The 19568-nt window shown below is 55.4% G+C and overlaps 1 protein-coding gene across 4 annotated transcripts in view; it reads left to right on the top strand.

Moving 5' to 3' along the window:
• Positions 1-17192, top strand: part of TRIM14 (tripartite motif containing 14) — a 24468-nt gene extending 7276 nt beyond the window's left edge. For 3 of the 4 annotated variants that reach the window (XM_002708159.6, XM_089318741.1, XM_089318740.1), the window contains 4 exons: positions 3848-4081; positions 8176-8338; positions 9999-10091; positions 14412-17192. In XM_002708159.6, coding sequence (XP_002708205.4) covers positions 3848-4081; positions 8176-8338; positions 9999-10091; positions 14412-14947 — 1026 coding nt within the window. In that variant the 3' untranslated portion in view covers positions 14948-17192. Of the gene's footprint in view, positions 1-3847; positions 4082-8175; positions 8339-8495; positions 8747-9998; positions 10092-14411 lie in introns of all 4 variants that reach the window. The other variant, XR_016224511.1, reaches the window with a different exon arrangement.
• Positions 17193-19568: the final 2376 nt, after the last annotated feature.

Genomic DNA, 19568 nt, shown 5'->3' with positions numbered 1-19568 from the left:
TAAAAGAAAACAAAATAAAATACAGCCCCAGGAGTGAAGACGATCCTAGAAACGTGACACCACTGCAGGAGGGCGAGATCCCAATGCACTGTGTGGCATCGTGGCCGGGTGTAGTCGGTGGTGGCAGGGGGGTCTGGGGCATGCGTGCTGCCCGGCTCCTGCGCACAGGCAGGGCAGGAGGCAGCGGGCAAGGCCACTCCTCTGAAAACCAGCGAGCTCGCTGTCGTCGGCGTGTGGGTGGAGGTTTGCTGCTGTGAAGCTGGTGATGGAGCCGAGTCTGCCACTCCTTTCCAGGGAACGGTGATGGAGGACTTGGGCACTAATCCCGCCCAGGACCCGTGAATTGGATCATTTTTTTTCTCTTAGTCCCTGTTGCTAGGCTGCTCCCCTGGGGGCCAGCATATCCAGCTGTAGGGTCTGCTACCCCTCACTGTCTCTCCCACTGGGATGAGAGGCCAGCATAGCCAAGTGGTAACGTTCTTCCTTCCAGCTTTCCACATTTTCTTACAGTGAGCTCCTGATACCTTTATAAATGAGCAAAAGGTGTGTGTATGTGTGCACGCGTGTGTGCAAGTGTGTATGTCTGCATGTGTGCATGGACACACATGAGACTGGCTGCTTTCTATAGAACACAGACATAGTCGGGGTTAGAATGCTCATAGGCTATCAGAGCCGACAGGCCCTTAGTGGTAGGGGTACCGGAAAGAGGAAGTACCTTAGCACTGGTCACAGAGTAAGGTGGGGCCAAGTCCACCCTGGAAGACAGAAAGCACTTTGAGGGCCTTAGACAGACAGGGGATGGTGACTCCAGCCTGGAAGAACTGGGCTGAGAAGTCAACAGGAGGTGGTGAGGCCGTGAGCACCAGCAGGAAGCCACCCGCACCGTGGAGCTGGCGTCAGCAGAGTGCAGTGGCCAATCAGGGACCCCTGAGGCAGGAGCTGGGCCTGTCCCGTGGGAGCTGTAGGTGGAGGGGATTCCGGGAGGCAGCTGCTCTCGAGTGCCTGCACCGTGGTGGGGCACGCCTGGGCCCCCACCCTCTGATCCTCTAGTTCCTCCTCCCACTAAGGATCCCGGAACTGTGCAGCCTGCAGAATTCAGCTACAGAGCAGGGCTGGAGACGGACAGGAAATGGATCAGAGACGCACACACCCCCAAGTATCAGGCCCAGAGCACCCTGGGGGTTGGGATGAAGAGCCTTGGTTATAGCAAGATGAGGACTTGGCCAGGCCAGGCTGCCAACCTTGACCGTGCCACGGGTCTCCACCCCACCGCTAGGCATGGCTGCCACTCTGCCACCTTCTGCCAGTCACTGCCCCAAAGCCAAGTGGCCTGGGAAGGTTGGCAAGCCTGCTTCCCCTCCCCAAGGCGGCCCCAGGAGAGGCGCCACAGTGGGGCTGCCCAGATCCGTCCCAATTCTTCAGAAGACAGCCTCGTCCATAGGACCCAGAGGTTGATCCGCACAGCGGCTGGCACCCCAGGTGCAAAACCCCTGACCTTCCCTGACCAGGTTCATGGCTGCTCACACCCACTGTCCTTGGACCCTTCTCTGCCCTCGTCCAGGGCTGCCCAGGGCCCCAACCAGACAGCGGACCCGCTTGTTCCATCATCACAGTTCTCTCCCTGGCCTCTCTCCCCTCTTCTCTACACTGCGTAGTCAGCCTCATCTGCTTACCCTGCACAAAGCATCACAAGGAAACAGACCCAGACTGCTCGCGTCCTGTCTCTTAGAAACGGCAGTTATCCCGTAGCCTGCCTGCCTGCCTGCCTGCCTTCCTTCCTTCCTTCTTCTGTGTGTGTGTGGTCAAATATACAATTGATCATTTTAAAAATTTGGGGGCGTGGTTATTGTGGCACAGTGGACTATGCCGCTGCTTGGGACACCCACATCCCATATCAGAGTGCAAGTTCAAGTCCCAGCACCCCTGCTGCCAACTCTTCTTGCTGATGCCTGGGAAGGCAGCAAATGATGGCGCAAGTATTTGAGTCCCGACCACCCACATAGAGGCCTGGATAGGGTTCCTGACTCCTGGCTTTGGCTTGGCCCAGCCTTGGTGTTGAGAATTTGGGAAGTGAGGCAGTAGATGCAAGATCTTCCTTCTTCCCCCTCTCTCCTTCCCTGTCACTCTGCCTTCCTTCCTTTTTTTTTTTTTAAGATTTTTTTTTTTACAGATAGAGTTAGACAGAGAGAAACACAGAGAGAAAGGTCTTCCTTCTGTTGGTTCACTCCCTAAACGGCCACCACGCCAGAGCTACGCCGATCCAAAGCCAGGAGCCAGGTGCTTCCTCCTGGTCTCCCATGCGGGTGCAGGGGCCCAATCACTTGGGCCATCCTCCACTGCCCTCCCAGGCCACAGCAGAGAGCTGGACTGGAAGAGGGGCAACCAGGACCCAGAATCCGGTGCCCATATGAGATGCCGGTGCCACAGGTGGAGGATTAACCAAGTGAGCCAAGGCACCAGCCCCAAGATTTTTATTTATTTGAAAAGCACAGTTACAGAGAGAGAGAGAGTCTTCCATCCACTGGTTCACTCCCCAAATGACTGTACGGCTGGGGATGGGCCAGCATGAAGCCAGGAGCTTCTTCTAGGTCTTCCACATGGGTGCAGGGGCCCAAGGATTTGGACTATCTTCCACTGCCTTCCCAGGTGCATTAGCAGGGAGCTGGATGAGAAGTGAGCAGCCAGGACTCAAACTGGTGCCCAAATGGGATGCTGGCTCTGTAGGTGACACCTTTACTGGCTATGTCACAACTCCAGGCCCTGCCTTTCAAATAAGTAAGTAGATCTTCTAATTTTTTAAAAGATTTATTTATTTGAGAGGCAGAGTTACAGAGAGAGGGACAGGGAGCTCCTCTATCCACTGGTTCACTCCCCAAATGGCAACAATGCCTGAAGTTGAGCCGATCTGAAACCAGGAGCCAGGAGCTTCTTCCCAGTCTCCCATGCAGGTGCAAGGGCCCAAGCACTGGGACTACCTTCTGCTGCTTTCCAAGGCCATCAGCAGAGAGCTCAATCCAAAGAGGAGCAGCCAGGACATTAACCGACATCCATTTGGGATGCCGGCATCACAGGCAGAGGCTTAGCCCACTTTGTCCACAGCGTTGGCTCCTTTGTAAAACTTTTTAACTTATTTTAGAGGCAGACAGAGAGCTTGCCCATCCACTGGTTCACACCCCAGATGCCTACAACAGTCAGGGCTGGACAGGGGCCAGGGGCCAAAGCCAGGAGTCAGGAACTCAATCCGGGTCTCCCACGTGGGTGGCAGGAAGCCAACCACTTGAGCTGTCATTGCTGTCTCCAGGGCATGCATTAGCAGGAAGCTGGAATTGGGAGCAGAGTGGGGATTTGAACCCAGTGTCCCAAGCAGTGTCTTTTTTTTTTTTTTTTTTTTGGCAGGCAGAGTGGACAGTGAGAGAGAGAGAGACAGAGAGAAAGGTCTTTCTTTGCCGTTGGTTTACCCTCCAATGGCCACCGCGGCCGGCGCACCGCGCTGATCCGATGGCAGGAGCCAGGTGCTTCTCCTGGTCTCCCATGGGGTGCAGGGCCCAAACACTCAGACCATCCTCCACTGCACTCCCTGACCACAGCAGAGAGCTGGCCTGGAAGAGGGGCAACCGGGACAGAATCTGGCACCCCAACCAGGACTAGAACCCGATGTGCCGGCGCCGCAAGGCAGAGGATTAGCCTATTGAGCCGCGGCGCCGGCCCAAGCAGTGTCTTAACCACTGCCCCAAGCACCTGCCCAGAGCCACCTTCCGGAACTTTTCCCATGTCAGAGTTTTTGTCACATCGACGCTTCTGGCTCTCCTGGTTGGCACACGTCACCTGCAATGGCTTCTCTTCTCAGGCCCACGCAGAGTCGAGTAAAACCTGGCTGACGGGGAAATTCGCGGAGCTCAGATTACTGCTTGATGAAGAGGAGGCGCTGGCCAGGAAGTTCATTGACAAAAACACACAACTTGCGCTCCAGGTGTACCGGGAGCAAGTTGAGTCTTGCAGGGAGCAAATGGACGTCGTGGACGAGCTCTCCAACAGGGTGTGGAGCATCAGCCAGGAGCCCGATGCCATACAGCTGCTGCAGGTAAGGCCGGGGTCTCTGTCCTCACAGCCGTCACCGCCGCCACCATGCCGTCATAATCCGGGCAGCGTTGAACATGGCATTGGTGTGTGACGTAAAGGCCCAGGGGATTGTCTTGTCAACGTGCAGACCTTCTTGCCCCCGGGCACAAGTGGCCGGGAAGACATTGCACAGCTGGGAGTAATGAGATGGTGCTGACAGCCAGCACCTTGCGGGGCCTGCGTGTTCCAGGCACTTAATGTATCTTAGCTCCTATGGGTACCAGAGTGTGCAGAGTGGCTATTCCCACCGCATTTTGCGCATGAGTAATTGGAGCTGGGGCTGGAGTGGGTCAGGTAGGGAGTGTGACACACTCAGGCTGGCACGTCTGGGCAGTGGCAGAGCTGGGATCAGAAGCCAGGCCCCCTTGTCACCCTAGGCCCACAAGGTACCCTGCTTGGCCCCCTGCCTGGAGAAGCCTCTTGTGAAGAGGCGGGAGTCCTCTTGGCTGAGCAGCCCCAGGCTACTCCCAGGAGAGAGAAGGATGGTACTCTTTGGCCACTGGCCTTTGTTCAGGAAGAACCCCAAGAACAGCCCCCGTGCCGGTCACGGCTGTGGTTCCTGATGGTGTTCCTGTCTTCAAGGAACCACAGAAGGCATTGCACTGGGTGTCAGAACCCTGTGCGCTCACCTGTGCATGTGGGTTGCCTTTCCACTCTCCTGACTCTGCCTCTTCCCTTCTTCGTCCTGGCTCCCAGGAAGCTTGAAGCCACAGATGCCTCAACGAGCTAGGGAAAGACTTCACAGGGCACCTATGCGTCACTCCTCAGTCTGGCTTCCAGCTGAGCTCTTAACTCTGGTTTTCTCACAGCAAAGGAAAATCTCGCGGTATCAGATGACCTTTGCAAGATGCTTTAAAGGCTGTGGGACAACCAATTCTAGCTGGGAACAGTGCCAAGCTAGTGAGGCCGGTCCCTGGGGGGCTACTTCTACTCCCAGGCCTCTGTGTGACCTCGGAAAGTTGGGCCTGAGCCTGCCAAATGCTGGCAGAGGCGCTGTCCTGGGCACTCTGGGAAGGACAAGATGTGCATGGTGGTGGATTTGTTTGTTGAACAGGATGGTGATGGTTAAAGCTGTCTAACACAACAATGTGCTCCCAGGAGACACACGCTATGCTCAGCTCATAAGACAACATTTCATGGCTTTGTCACCCCTCCCCTCCTCTATTTTTAATTCCCTTTGTTTCAAAGCCACTGATTTTAATCATTCATCATTCCTTTCTCCGATGTGTTCATTCATTGATTGAGCCCGGCCCGCTGCTGGCCACCAGGAGCTCATAACTGGGTGGGGAGACCAGCTCAGCAGTAGTACTCAGGACGGGGGGACTTCCAAAGTGAGGAACCCGAGTCAGGAGACAAGCTTGCAGAGCAAGTGTTTGGCACAACGGTTGCCACGCTGGAACAAACCCTGAGTACCTGGGCTCCGGTCCTGGCTTCTGCTTCCTTCTAATACCCATGTGCACCCTGGGAAGCGGAAGTGACGATGGCCCAAGTTGTTGGGTCCCTGCCACCCATATGGGGAGCCTGGATTGAGTTTCTGACCCCTGGCTTCAGCATGGCCCAGCCCTGGCTGTTGCAGGCATTTGGGGAGTGAACCAGAAGATGCAAGGTTTCTCTGTCTCTGTCTCTCCTCTGCCTTTCAAATAAAAACGAAAAAAAAAATTAAGATGTATGTATTTATTTGAAAGAGTTACAGAAAGAGGGAGAGGCAGAGAGAAAGAGGTCTTCCATCCGCTGGTTCACTCCCCAAATGGCTGCAATGACCAGGGCTGGGCCAATCTGAAGCCAGGAGCCAGGAGCTTCTTCCAGGTCTCCCAGGCAGGTGCAGGGGTCCAAGCACTTGGCCATCTTGCGCTGCTTTCCCAGGCCATAGCAGAGAGCTGGATCAGAAGAGGAGCAGCTGGGACTCCAACCAGTGCCCATATGGGATGCTGGCACCATAGGCGGTGGTTTACCCACTACGCCACAGCACTGGTCCCAAGGAAAAACTTTTAAAGATAAGCTTATTTTGATACAAAAAAATAAAAAAAGTTGAAATCCATGCATAAGAGTATAGCTCAAGCAAGCTAACAAAAGTATGTCCAAGAAATGTCTGTACTGGGAGAGGGACATCAGGAAAGACTTCCAGGAGAGAAGTGGTCGTGGAGCTGGTGTGGGAAAACGACCGCGTGCTCACCAGATACCTGAAGGATCTTCAGGAAATTCGTGGAAAGTTCACATCATATGCCATAAACAGGAGTGTCAACAACAGGAGTCACTGTGCACTTACTCCTCATGTAGGATCTCTGTCCTTAATGTGTTGTACATTGAGATTTAATGCTATAACGAGTACTCAAACAGTATTTTTCACTTTGTGTTTCTATGTGGGTGCAAACTGTTGAAATATTTACTTAATGTATACTAAACTGATCTTCTGTATATATAGAAAATTGAAAATGAATCTTGATATGAATGGAAGGGGAGAGAGAGTGGGAAAGGGGAGGGTTGCGGGTGGGAGGGAAGTCATTGGGGGGGGAGGAAGCCAATGTAATCCATAAGCTGTACTTTGGAAATCTATATTCATTAAATAAAAGTTTAAAAAAAAAGTTCACATCATAAAAATACGATAAAAATATGATAAAATAAATTAAAAATATTTCAAAATGTGGACCTAAATAAACATATCCTTTAATTCCATTTTTAAAACATGTATTTTATTTATTTGAAAGGCAGACAGAGTTTTCCCTTCCACTGGTTGATTCCCCGAGTGCCCACCACAGCCAGGGCTGGGCCAGGCCGAAGCCAGGAGCCTGGAACTCAATCCAGGTCTCCCACGTGGGTGGCAGAGTCCCAATTTCATGAGCCATCCCCAGTGCCTCCCGGGGTGTGCATGAATGAGCAGGAAGCTGGAACTGGAGCGAGCTGGGATTCAAAGCAGGTGCTCTAATGTGGGCTGTGGGCATCCCAAGCAGCAGCTTAATTGCTACACAGAACACCCCCCCACCTTTGATTCGTTTGCTGTGAACCTGTGGGAGTATTCTCATGTAGAGAGAATGTCCCAGGCAGGGAGGGGCTTTGTCCATGCAGGCTGGAGAGCGCCCCAGGGTTCCACCTGGCTCCAGGAGGGTAGGGGTGTAAGCAGGGGTACTGGGAGGCACAGCTGCCCCGGGAGGCCAGGGGCAGTTGGGGAAGGGCCTTAGGTGCCCAGGAGAGCAGAGCCCGGGCCGTGTGGTGAGCTGAGGGACACACGGTCAGGGAATGCTTTAGAGAGGTCACCGGGGTGTGGGGGTCCAGGATGGCAGACCCGGGCCCAGGGAGTGGGGGGAGGCTGCACAGGACGTTGGGAGAAGATGATGGTGGCCTGGAGCCAAACAGGGACCATGGGGGGGGGGGGGGGCTGGAGGCGGGGACAAGCGGGTTCCGGAGCTGCAGCACAGGGCCAGCGCTGGGCCTCCGTTCAGCGGAGTCCCTGCCTGTAAGACCTGGCACTGGCTGCTGACTTCAGCTTCCTGCTGACCTGCACCCTGGGTGACAGTGACGATGCCTGAAGTATCTGGGTCCCTGCCGCCCACGTGGGAGACCAGGACTGGAGTCCCAGCTCACCACTGTTCCAGGCATTTGGGGAGTGAACCAGAGAATGGGAGTGTGTACTCTCTCTGCCTCTCAGGGTAATTCATGCGAAACAAGAGAGAGGCAACAGGATTGGGATTGGAAGTGGGAGATGAAGTGGGGGGTGGGGTGGGGATGCCCAGGTTTCTGGCTTGAGAGATGGGAGACTGGGGCTGTTTCCGGATCTGCACAGGTGAAACGTACGTGCGCTTGGCTAATACACTGCTTTGTCCCTTTATAAATATTGACTGGGGACCTTCTGTATGTTGGCCCTGAGCTAGAGGCTGGAGCTCGGGTCGCCAGGGGCTGGCACTTGCCCTCCATCGGCCCCCAGCCCTGCCTCTCACACCCACTTTGCCCTCTGGGCCAACCTCCCACCTCCCTGCAGCTGCTGGTGCCCTCCCAGGGGACACCAGCTGGCCTGGGGGCGAAAGCCCTGACCCCACGCCTCCTGCCCCCCCCCCCCCGCAGGCGTATCTGGCCACAGAGCAGGAGCTGCAGCGGCACCTGAGCCTCGGGGAGCTGAGCCACCCGGAGCCCCTGTCCTTCGAGCCCGTGAAGAGCCTCTTTAAGGGCCTCGCCGACGCCGTGCGCAGCGCCTTGCAGACGCCGCTGGACGTGCGCCTTAAGGAGAGTAAGTGGCCAGGCGGCCGGCTTCAAGGCCTCAGCTGCCCCGCAGCCCTGGACCCCCGCCCCGCCCACTGCCGGGAGCGCCCCTCCCACACGGAGGCCCTGGGGTGGGGGCGGCCAACCCAACCCGCTTAGCACCTCACACCTGCCCCGATCCACAGCTCCTGGGCTCCACCGCACCGCACTGCAGCCCTGCCTGCCCTGGGCTCCCACCACACCGCACCGCGCCGCACCGCACCGCAGCCCTGCCTGCCCTGGGCTCCCAGGCTCCAGGGCCAGCTCTTGCTCCTCCTCTTCCTCCACCTGGCGCCAAGCCCCAGCAGCCCTGTGAGGAGGGCTGGCCCAACTGCACTCACCTGGGAGGCCTTGCCAGACCCTTCCCTTCCCAGGAGCCCCCCCACGCCCACCTGAGGTGTGCATGCCATGGACACATGGGTCCCCTCCTTGCCCCTGAAGGCCCACTTGGGGTCCAGCTCGGAAGCCCTGCAGGTGGTGCAACGCAAGCCATCAGCGACCTCTCTCCCCTGAGTGCTTGACTGTTACAGTCTGGGCACCCAGCATAGAGCCAGGCTCCGGCCCTTGCGGGCTCACAGACTGGGGGCCAGAGGCAGACACGGGCACGGAGCAGGTGACCAGAGCCGCTCTGAAGAAGAGAACTACAGCAGGGCGAGATGAGCAGGGCGGGAAGAGGAGGCGGCCATCTTTTACAGATCTGAGAAGGGGGCACGGGAGGCGGCCTGAAGGGGGCGCTCTGCAGGCTCCGGCGGGGTCGGAAGCGCAGGAGTGCCTCCGCAGCCGGACTCCCAGCTCTCCTGCTCCCTGGCCCTGCCATCCTGGGCGAGGCCTCGGTTTGCACACCTGTGAACTGGACACAAGGATGAGAGCCCCCTCCTGTGAGGGCTGAGTTCTCAGCTCCAAAGTGCCCGCGTAGAATGGGCCCCAGCGTCCTGTGTGGGACAGCCACGGCCGTCGCACTGTTAACGCCTGGGGAATGTACTCCAGGCAGAGGAAAAGGCACGTGCCAAGGCCCTGAGGGTCAGCAGAGGGGACAGGAGGAGGAGGAGGAGAGACACGGAGCAGAGAGGCACAGGGGTTCTGACCTGAGCGACAGGAGGAAGGAAGCTGTCGTTCTCTGAAATGGGAAAGAGTGTTTGGGTTGGTTGGGTTGGAGCTGTTACCTGTGAGAACTATGACCCTGCAGGTGGTGAGCTCACACAGGACGATGCTGATTCTAGAGTTCTGGGGAGGGGAGTCCGTGACCGCCCCCACCCCATGATGAGTGCTGGGAGGGGGGTGATGGGGGGGGGGAGGAGCCGCTTCAGACTGGCTGCCTGGGGGGAACTGAAGAAGCAGTATGGGCAAGGCCGGGGGGGGGGGGGGGAGGCAGGCGGAGTCAGGCAGGGGGCAGCAGGTGCAAGGGCCCCTGGCACTCCCATGCAGACTTCTGAGGCCCCCCGGTGGTGATCCTCAGTGGCCCCCGGCCAGGCCCTACTCAACACTGGCCTGCACTGCTGTCTCGTTGTCATGAACTTGGCAGGTGCCGAGAATTCGCGTTTCCCTCCCAGACTTGCGTGTGGTTGACTGAGAGAGACGCGGTATTTTTAGTCTGGAATGGGCAGCCGATGCCGGAGCTGCAGGCACTGATCTGTCACCATCTGTTGCAGACGTGAACTGCCAGCTCTCCGGCCCTTCCTGCACCAAGCCAGGCGCCTTGTGGAAAACAAGCCCCTCACCAGAGAGGTCGCTCCTCCTAAAATGTGAGATCCGGGGCGCGGAGGGGAAGGGGGCAGTGGGAGGACGTGGGGGCGAGAGGAGGCATGTTAGCACAAAACAGAAGCGATGCATGCTCACTGCAGACAAGAGAAAAAAAATCACTTATGACCCCACTCCTGGACATAACAGTCCTTGGAGCTTTCCTGGCACATCCAATAGACAGACGGGGATTCATGTATCTGTTTTTTTTCAGAGTGTGGTGTCATACTATACCTACTGCTTTGTAATCTGCCTTTTCATGTACTGGTATATTGTGAACATCTTAGTTTCCTCAAAGGAAAAAAAAAATCTGCAGGTAATTCCTGTTTCTTGTAGAAGAGTAGAAATGGTAGCCACATACAAAGCCACCGTGCCTGTCTCCCAGAGCCCACTGCTGCGGCTGCGTGTTAGACGCCTTGAGCTCAGTATGCATGATGCGGCTTCAAAAAGTTCGTGGAAATCCGTGTTCTCCTTTAACTTCACTCTCCCGTGAACTTTTTGAAGCCCCCTTGTCTATGTGCATATATTTTTTCCAATGCTATATCATATTCCAGATACTCCTTAGCTCCTTTTTGGATTATTTTCTAGTACTAATTTCTCCAAATGGAAGGACTGGGCCAACCTTTTTTTTAGTAGACTTTGAGATACGAAATGCATAAAGAAAAGTGCACCAATAAAAGGTGTGCGGCTCAGTGATTTTTTTTTAATTTATTAACTTAAAAGATGGGAGTGATAGAGAAAAAGAGATGTCTTCCATCCATTGGTTCATTCAACAAATGGCTTTCAACAGCAGGTGCTGGGCCAGGCTGAAGCCTGGAGCCTAAACTCCATCCGGGTCTCCCATGTGGGTGGCAGAGGCCCGAGCACTTGGACCATCTTCCACTGCTTTCCTAAGTGCATTAGCAGGGAGCTGGATTGGAAGTGGAGCAGCCGGGACTCGAACCAGCGCCCATGTAGGATCCCAGTGCCGCAGGTGAGGGACTTAACCTGATGTGCCACAGCACCAGTCCCTCAATGACTCTTTAAGAGTGAACACATTCTGTAATTTTCTTCAGATCAAGAAATGGAAATTTCTAGTGCCCAGAAGCCTGCTCATGCCGTCCTATAACACAAATCACTCAGAATGTGCTCTCCTGTGGCTTGCTTCCTTCACTCAAGATTTATGAAAGTTTTCCACATTATTGCGTGTAGCAGTAGCCTGGTCATTTTTCACTGCTGCATAGTATTCCACTATATGGGTTTAGCACTTCATTCACACAACTGATGGATATATTTTCTTCAGCTTTGTTTGTTGTGAATAATGTTGCTATAAAATTCTTATGCATGACTTTATTATCTATTTTTTTTTGAGAGAAAGAGTTTCTGTCTTGTGGGTCACTCCCCAAATATTGCTCCAGGCTTTTCTGGAACTAGGAGCTGGGAACTCCATCCAGGTGTCCCATGTGGGTGGCAGGAAACCAATTACTTGAGCCATCACCGCTGCCTCCCAGGGTCTGTATTATCAGGAAGCTGGAGCCGGTGTTGGACAAGGTGTTCCAGTGTGGGACATGGACATCTTTAACAGCCAGGCCAGCTGCACACCTGCTGTGCGTGTCTCAGGCACACATGTATGCGCTGCTGTTGGCAATTTCCCCAGGGGTTAGAGAACCACTTCTCATGGGTACCTTGCACATCCCAGACGGTGCCTGAAGGCAAGAAAAAAGACAAGACGAGAATAAAGATTGGGGAAAAGAGAAAAACAGAAGACCACTAAGTGAACTTATAACAGTTACTGTAGGGTCAGTGTGCAGAAACAAACTCTATTTCTACATATTAGCAACAATTCAAAAATGAAATTTCAAAGGTCTTTTTTCCATAAATTTTTTTTGAAAACTGCGCAGCAACCTAACAGAGCAGGTGCAGAACAGGCAGAGCGGCCGGCGAGGCGGAGGCGCACCGAGCCCTCCCTGCGAGCTTCCGCGGCTGCTGTCGCCAGGCCACTGGGCTTGCTGACTTCTGCGGCCCGGCTCCAGGCTCCCAGTCCCACAGGAACCTCGCTGGCAGGAAATCAGCCCGAGGAGCGCCCTCTGCAGGCTGTGAAGGGGAACTTTCCCTTCCTGAAGTCACAGAGGAGCGACCTTGCCTGCCTGAGAACCTTAGAGGTCACAGAGGCACGCGCGGGAGGGGGGGGGGGTTGGGCCCTGGGCCTCTTCAGGGGGCCTTTCTTCTGCATTCCACACTCGGTGTCGTAAAGATATCACTTCTTCCCAAGTGATCTGGGGATTCCATTCAATCCTATTCAGAGTGTCCAAAGATATGTGTGTTTGTGTGTGTGTATGACAAGTTGATCTTAAAATCTGCAGACAAAAGGGCAGAGAATCACCGTGTGGGGGTTGCAGAACAAGATTCAAAGGTCAGGACTGTATTTACACGTGATCACTTGGTTGATGGCAGGAGTGGCATGACAGCACAGAGGAGAAGGGTACCAGCTAGACGCCAGGTGAGCAGATGATGGCTCAAGTTCTCGGGTTCCCGCCGCGCACCAATGGAGACCCAGATGGAATTCTTGGGTCCTGGCTTTGGCCTGGCCCTGCCCTAGCTGTTGTAGACATTTGGGAGTGAACCAGTGGATGGAAGACTCTCTCTCTCCTTTTTCCTATGCCACTCTGCTTTAAATATATATATGTATATATGTGTGTGTGTATATATATATATATATATATATATATATTTGACATGTAGAGTTATAGACAGTGAGAGAGAAAGACAGAGAGAAAGGTCTTCCTTCTATTGGTTCACTCCCCAAATGGCCGCTACGGCCAGCACTGCACCGATCTGAAGCCAGGAGCAAGTTGCTTCCTCCTGGTCTCCCATGCAGGTGCAGGGCCCAAGCACTTGGGCCATCTTCCACTGCCCTCCCGGGCCACCGCAGAGAGCTGGACTGGAAGAGGAGCAACTGAGACTAGAACCTGGCGCCCATATGGGACGCCGGTGCCACAGGCAGAGGATTAACCAAGTGAGCCATGGCACTGGCCCCCACTCTGCCTTTCAAATAAATAAAATGTATTAAAAAAAAAGCTTTTAGGAAGTAATATAAAAAAATTGACCAGGATGGTGCTGTGGCATAGCTGGTTGAGCCACTGCCTACAGTACCAGCATCCCATAAGGGCACCGGTTCAAGTCCCAGCTGCTCCACACCTTATCCAGCTCTCCACTAACAGTAGAAGATGGCCCAAGTACTTGGGCCCCTGCACCCATGTGGGAGACCCATAAGAAGCTCCTGGCTCTGAGGAGTGAACTAGCAGATGGAAGATTCTCTCTCTCTCTCTCCCTTTCTTTGTAACTCTTTCAAATAAAATCCTTTTTAAAAAAAATAACAAAAAACCCCCACATTGACTATTTTCCAAAATTGATGAAGTGGACCTTAACAAGATTAAGAATTTCTATTCATCAGAAGATACTCCATAGAGTGAAAAAGCAAGCCTTAGAGCACAAGACGATACTGTATTTGGTTTCAGAAACAGGTATTCAATACAAGGCCCATTCATATTTGAAATTTAGAATTACTAAAAATCTGTAAGCAAAAGATAGGCAGTCAATGTAGAAGTCAGCAAAGACGTGAACCGCTGTGTCACAGAGGGGCACAGACACGGAGAGGCGACAGCGACACGGATCAGGCACAGGCCCCTTCAGACCTCAGGGACACGCTGGAATTTCAGAACCTGATGCTGCCACAGCACAGGCAGACACGTTTGTGGAGCACACCCACGTCCCCCGTGGTCCACATTTTGTCTTACATAGAAAACTGGATGCCGACATGCGTCGTACAATCCAAGGAGCAAATAGGACTACCCCCGTTCTGGGGGAGAGTACCACAGACCCAGCCACTCCTCGCCCAGGGCTGTGCCCTAACGTAGCATCAGACACATGCCTGTCGTAACCGATTACTCCAGGCGACCACATGTTCGTGGATGTATCAGTAGATTTTTATAAAGCGGATGGCCCCAAACCATGGGTTGTGTGACACCAATACTTAAAAAAAAACACACACATAAAGTTGCAAGTTAGGGGTGAAAAGATTGGAAGGACACACTCCCCAAGTGTTAACAGCGATGGGATGGTTTTTAAATGCTGATTTCAGAAGCTGGCGGTTAAGTTCCACGCGCCAAACTGAAAAGGCGAACGACCTCGCCCGCCCCCGCCCCCGCCCCCGCCCCCGCCCCCGCCCCCGTCTCGGTCCAGCACTCCCCCTTCCGGCCCTGGGGCCCCCGGGTGCACGGCTCGCGGGGGGCGGGGTCGGGCGCTGGCCCCGCCCACCAGCGCGGCCTTGTCCCCGCCCCCCGCAGATGCGCGCACGCCCACGCTCGACCCGGACACGATGCACGCGCGCCTGCGCCTCTCGGCCGACCGCCTGACCGTGCGCTGCGCGCTGCTGGGCCGCCTGGGACAGCCGCCCGCGACGCGCTTCGACGAGCTGTGGCAGGTGCTGGGCCGCGACTGCTTCGCCGCCGGCCGCCACTACTGGGAGGTGGACGTGCAGGAGGCGGGCGCCGGCTGGTGGGTGGGCGCGGCCTACGGCTCCCTGTGGCGCCGCGGGGCCTCGGCCGCCGCCCGCCTGGGCTGCAACCGCCAGTCCTGGTGCCTCAAGCGCTATGACCTGGAGTACTGGGCCTTCCACGACGGCCAGCGCAGCCGCCTGCGGCCCCGCGACGACCCCGACCGAGTCGGCGTCTTCCTGGACTATGAGGCCGGCGTCCTGGCCTTCTACGACGTGACGGGCGGCATGAGCCACCTGCACACGTTCCGCTCCACCTTCCAGGAGCCTCTCTACCCAGCCCTGCGGCTCTGGGAAGGGGCCATCAGCATCCCCCGGCTGCCCTAGGGGCCAGGGCCCCGAGCGATGGAGTGATCGCCCCCAGGCCCACGCCTGGCAGTCACTGTCCAGCGGTTTGGATGGATGGTTTTTCTCCTAGGCTAATTTCAAGCAAGTCCCCAAAGTAGTGTTTCTTTAGTTCAGGTTTCTGAAAGGGACCTGCCCTCGGGTGAGCCCTCCTCTTTTTGCATCCTGGCCTTGTCAGTCCATTCCTCAGCCTCAGAGCCACCGGGGCCTGGCCCATAGTAGGCACTCAGTGGATATTTGTGGGTGGATGATAAGGCCTTGTAGCCTTTAAGAGCCCGAGGGTCTGCTTGATCGGCCTGTCTGTCCCCCCCAACCCCCCCAGCTACACCAGCTTCTTAACACTTCCTGGTTTCAACCTTCTCCCATCTTCATCTCCTACCCTAAAACCAGAGTGGCCTGCCTGAGGCCTTGCGGAACCTCTTGGAACTACTGAGTCTCCCACACGCACACGAGGGTTGTCCAGCGTGCCCTGGGCCCCTCTGGCTCCTCTGGCTCTTCTCAAAGGCCCCCAGTCCAAGTCTTGTCACAAAAAATCACTGTGCTTTGCTGCTGTGCGCCCCCACCCGCCACAGCCCTCACACCCACATTTATACAGGGCAACCCCTTCTTCTCTTGGCCTGTCTTGGTGGTCCCCAGGCTTGCCTGCCCAGGGAGGGCTTCGCAGGCCACAGATATCCCTTCACTACCAGACCTTGAATCTGGAACCTGTCTTTGCAGCTCTCAGGGTCACGGCCCACCCTCTAAGGTCTGGGAGTCTGTTCCCCAACAGGCAGTGAATGGCCGGCGGGCAGCTCTCACTGGGTCAGAAACAGCTGGGTTGGGATGACCTGGCTGGTCACCCTGCCTCACCTCCTTGTACTTCTGTCAATAACGCAAGGTCCTGACCGAAACAGCAGCTACTTAACATTACCTCAGGGGTTCCACTCTCTTCAGCCTCCCAGACAGATGAGGGTCTGGCCTGTCTCAAGGCCCAGCTCTCAACCTGGGAGGTCTGAGTGCTTATTCATTTCTCTGGGGATGTTGGGAAGGAATCGGCAGGTGGCTGTCGCTAAGCAACCACGCGGGCAGGTCTCCCAACCCTGGCAGGCCGGAGAGCGCTATTAGTGGGCGTTCTGTGCACTTCCAGGCATCCCTGTGCTCCTCAGAGCCAGATGTTGCCAAGGAAACCCTGAGCGCTCAGGTTTCTAAAACGAAGCCACAGAAACAGAGAGGAGCCAGGGAGCAGGTGTCCCCAGGAGGGAGGTCAGCTCTCCTGGGCTCTGGAGGTTCTGCACCCTGATGTGTCAGTCCCTCTTGGGTTGGAAGTGGGGCGTGTGAAAGCATCTCCCCAGAAGCTGGCTGGGGGACCCCGGAGCGACCCCGGAGCAGCAGGGAGAGTCCCAGCTGAATCTCCCTTCTGGTGAGTCTGAACCATGGAGAGCCGTCTGTTGTCCACTCTAAGTGGACAGTGCAAACTAGGACACGAGGCGGGAGGGACCTCGAGAGTGCCTTTGGTTGCAACCACTAATTGAATGGAACACCAGCTGGGTAATGTCCAAGTGGGCCGCTCCAGGATTCCCAGGAAAGGGGAACCGGACCCCACCCTGGGAATGGTGCCGGAGTGAATCCTGACGGGCAGAGGCCACCGAGCCCTGCCTCACCCCTGGGAGGGTGAACTGCAGACAGAATGAGTCACTGGCCCAAGGTCACAGAGCTAGTGTCTGGGCTGTGGCTCCAGGTGTGCGCACACTTGTGTGCTCCTGGCCCCCTCTCATTGAGCGCCTGCCCATGATGCTTTGCTTTTGCCTGGTTGCTGTGTGGGACTTGGCATGATTCTGCCTTTGCATTCCCTTCCTAGGGCTCTGGGACAGGCTCTGTACCCAGAGGGGGCTGGTTTGAGTTTGGGGTTCATGAGCTGGAACTGCAAATGCTATGTAAAAGAGCCAAAGGGAATGAATTTGCCTTAAACCCTCCGCGCCATGCTGGGATCTCACAGCATCCGGCGGAGCTGCCACTGCACCTGTGTCACAGCCTGGGGAGGGTGGGAGCTGGGGGGAACAGCTGACGTGCCCTGCTACCACGGGCAGTAGCAGGGGCCTCCCTGGGGCCCGTGTCTTATTCTCCTCCCGAGTTGAAGCTGGAGACACGTCCTTACTGACAGGGCAGACGTGTGCACGTGTGTTCCAATGACAGCAGCTTCCCGATGTGTGGCTTTGTTGTAATAAAGGATGAACGTTGTCCCTTTGAACCGAGTTCTCTGTTGGGAGTCGGTGTTGCTTCAAGTGGGTGACCCATCTCGAATCCGTCCACCACCATCCGTCCTGTGGTAGCCAGCGGGCCCCTGACTGTCTCCAGCAAGGGGGAGCCGATGCTCAGCAGCTCCTACCCAAGGCAGTGAGACGCACGGCACTTTGGCATCTTTGTAACCGTCCATTCACCACACTGCAGCCATCTGGTCACCTACTAACTTTGAGATCTTAGGGACACTTCCTGCCCTGTCGTATCATCTCTTCATTCCCCAATTCCCCTTTGTTAGTGCTGCCAGCCTAGGAGAGCAAAGCCCTCCTAGGAGAGGATGTGGAGATGGCCCTGTGCAGCCCGGCACAGTGGGCAGAGGATTCCGTACAGAGGCGGGGCGGTCAGCTCAAGGAAGCAAGGTGGGGGGCCGGCGTGGTGGCGCAGAAGGGTAGGCCGCTTCGTGGGATGCCCACATCCCCTGAGACAGTGCCGGTTCAAGTCCCGGCTGCTCCACTTACAATCCAGCTTTCTGCTAATGCTCCTGGGAAGGCAGCAGATGGCAGCCCAAGTACTTGGACCCCTGCTATTCACATGGGAGACAAGACCCAGAGTGCTGGGTTCCTGGCTTCAATCTAGCCCAGCCCCAACTGTTGTGGCCATTTGGGCAGTGAACCAGTAGATGGAAGATCTGTTTCTCTCTGTTACTCATTTTTTTTTTAAAGAAATTTTCCTCTGATTTTTAAAAATCCTTTTTAAGATTTATTTATTTGAAAGAGTTACAGAAAGAGGTAGTGACAGAGTGAGGTCTTCCACCTGCTGGCTCATTCCCCAAATGGCCACAATGGTTGGAATTGAGCTGATCCAAAGCCAGGAGCCAGGAGCTTCTTCCTCGTCTCCTACATGAATGCAGAGGCCCAAAGACTCGGGCCATCCTCTGCTGCTTTCCAAGGCACTCAGAAGGGAGCTGGATTGGAAGTAGAGCAGCCAGGACTCAAACCGGCACCCACATAGAATGCCGGTGCTGCAGGCCAGGACTTTAACCTGCTGCACCACAGCACCGGCCCCACTCTGCCTTTCAAATAAAGGAAAATTATTCTTTAAAAATATATATTTTATTTATTTGAAAGAGTTAGAGAGAGGAGAGAGAAAGATCTTCCATCTGCTGGTTCACTCCCCAAACAGCCACAATGGCTAGGGCTGGGCCCCGCCAAAGCCAAGAGCTTCTCCCAGGTCTCCCATGGGATGCAGGTGCCCAAGCACTGGGCCATCCTCCGCTGCTTTCTCAGGCACATTAGCAGGGAGCTGGATCAGAAGTAGAGCAGCCGGGACTCAAACTAGTTCCCATATAGGATGTTGGCTCTGCAGGCTTTACCCACCATGCCAAAGCATATTTTTTGAAGCAAGGGGCATACAATAGGAGGCATGGGAGTGGAGAACCCAGGTCTGAATCTGCCAGGTGTGCCCAGAAGCCTTGCTTGGCTTCCTACTGCCTATGGAACAAAGTGCAAGGTGGTTCTGGAAGACCTTCCTTCCTCCTCCCCTGCATGGCCACTCCCTACCAAACCATCACTTGCTAGTCCCTGGGCACTCTGGCCACGTCCCAGTCCAAAAGCACACAGCTCCTCCCTGTCACTTCCAACCTGCAAGGCTGAACTAAAGCGCCCAGGCCTTCTGGGAAAACTGCCCTGCCCCATCTCATCCTCGCCCCCACTCGTCTGGGCTCTGGTAACTGCTGGCAAACAGCAATTCATAGGTGTACAGCGCGGCTGTGGACGTGCCGTGAACTCTGACCACACAGCGCCTCGCTGTGGGCGCAGCACTGACCTCCACCCGGCAGGTCTACAGGATTCGAGACCTGAGCTTCCCAGCTTGAATGGGTCCATCAGCCCTCAGCACAGGAGCTGCCCCATCCTCTAACCCCCATCACATAAGCCGTCCCAGTCAACGGCTGCCCGCCTCTGGCCCATCACGTGACCAAGGCCTCTACCCAAATGCAGGGCCAAGTCCTGTGACCCCAGGAGCTCAGCCTCTCCGACAGCCACCCGCCAGCGCGTTCTCAGCTAGGCCCTCCCTCCCTCCCTCCCAGATCTACAACCTGCCCCAGGCCTTGGGGTAACTCGCGTACCACCATATTAACATCTCTTTGTTTTCTGGTCTCAAGATATCTGGTTAGATGTCACTTTCCTTTTAAGAAATTTTTTTTACGATTATTTGAGAGGCAAAGTTACAGAGAGAGGTCTTGCACCTGCTGGTTCACTCCATAAATGGCCGCAACCACTGGAGCTGCACTGATCAGAAGCCAGGAGCCAGGAGCTTCTTCCAGGTCCCCCATGTGGGTGCAGGGCCCAAGCACTTGGGCCATCTTCCACTGCTTTCCCAGAGTTGT

This window comes from Oryctolagus cuniculus, chromosome 1 (genome assembly GCF_051225735.1).
Source record: "Oryctolagus cuniculus isolate XC-2025 breed Fujian yellow rabbit chromosome 1, ASM5122573v1, whole genome shotgun sequence".
NCBI lineage: Eukaryota > Metazoa > Chordata > Mammalia > Lagomorpha > Leporidae > Oryctolagus > Oryctolagus cuniculus.
The sequence above is the reverse complement of the archived record's forward strand: the minus strand, read 5'-3'. Positions and strand labels throughout refer to the sequence as shown.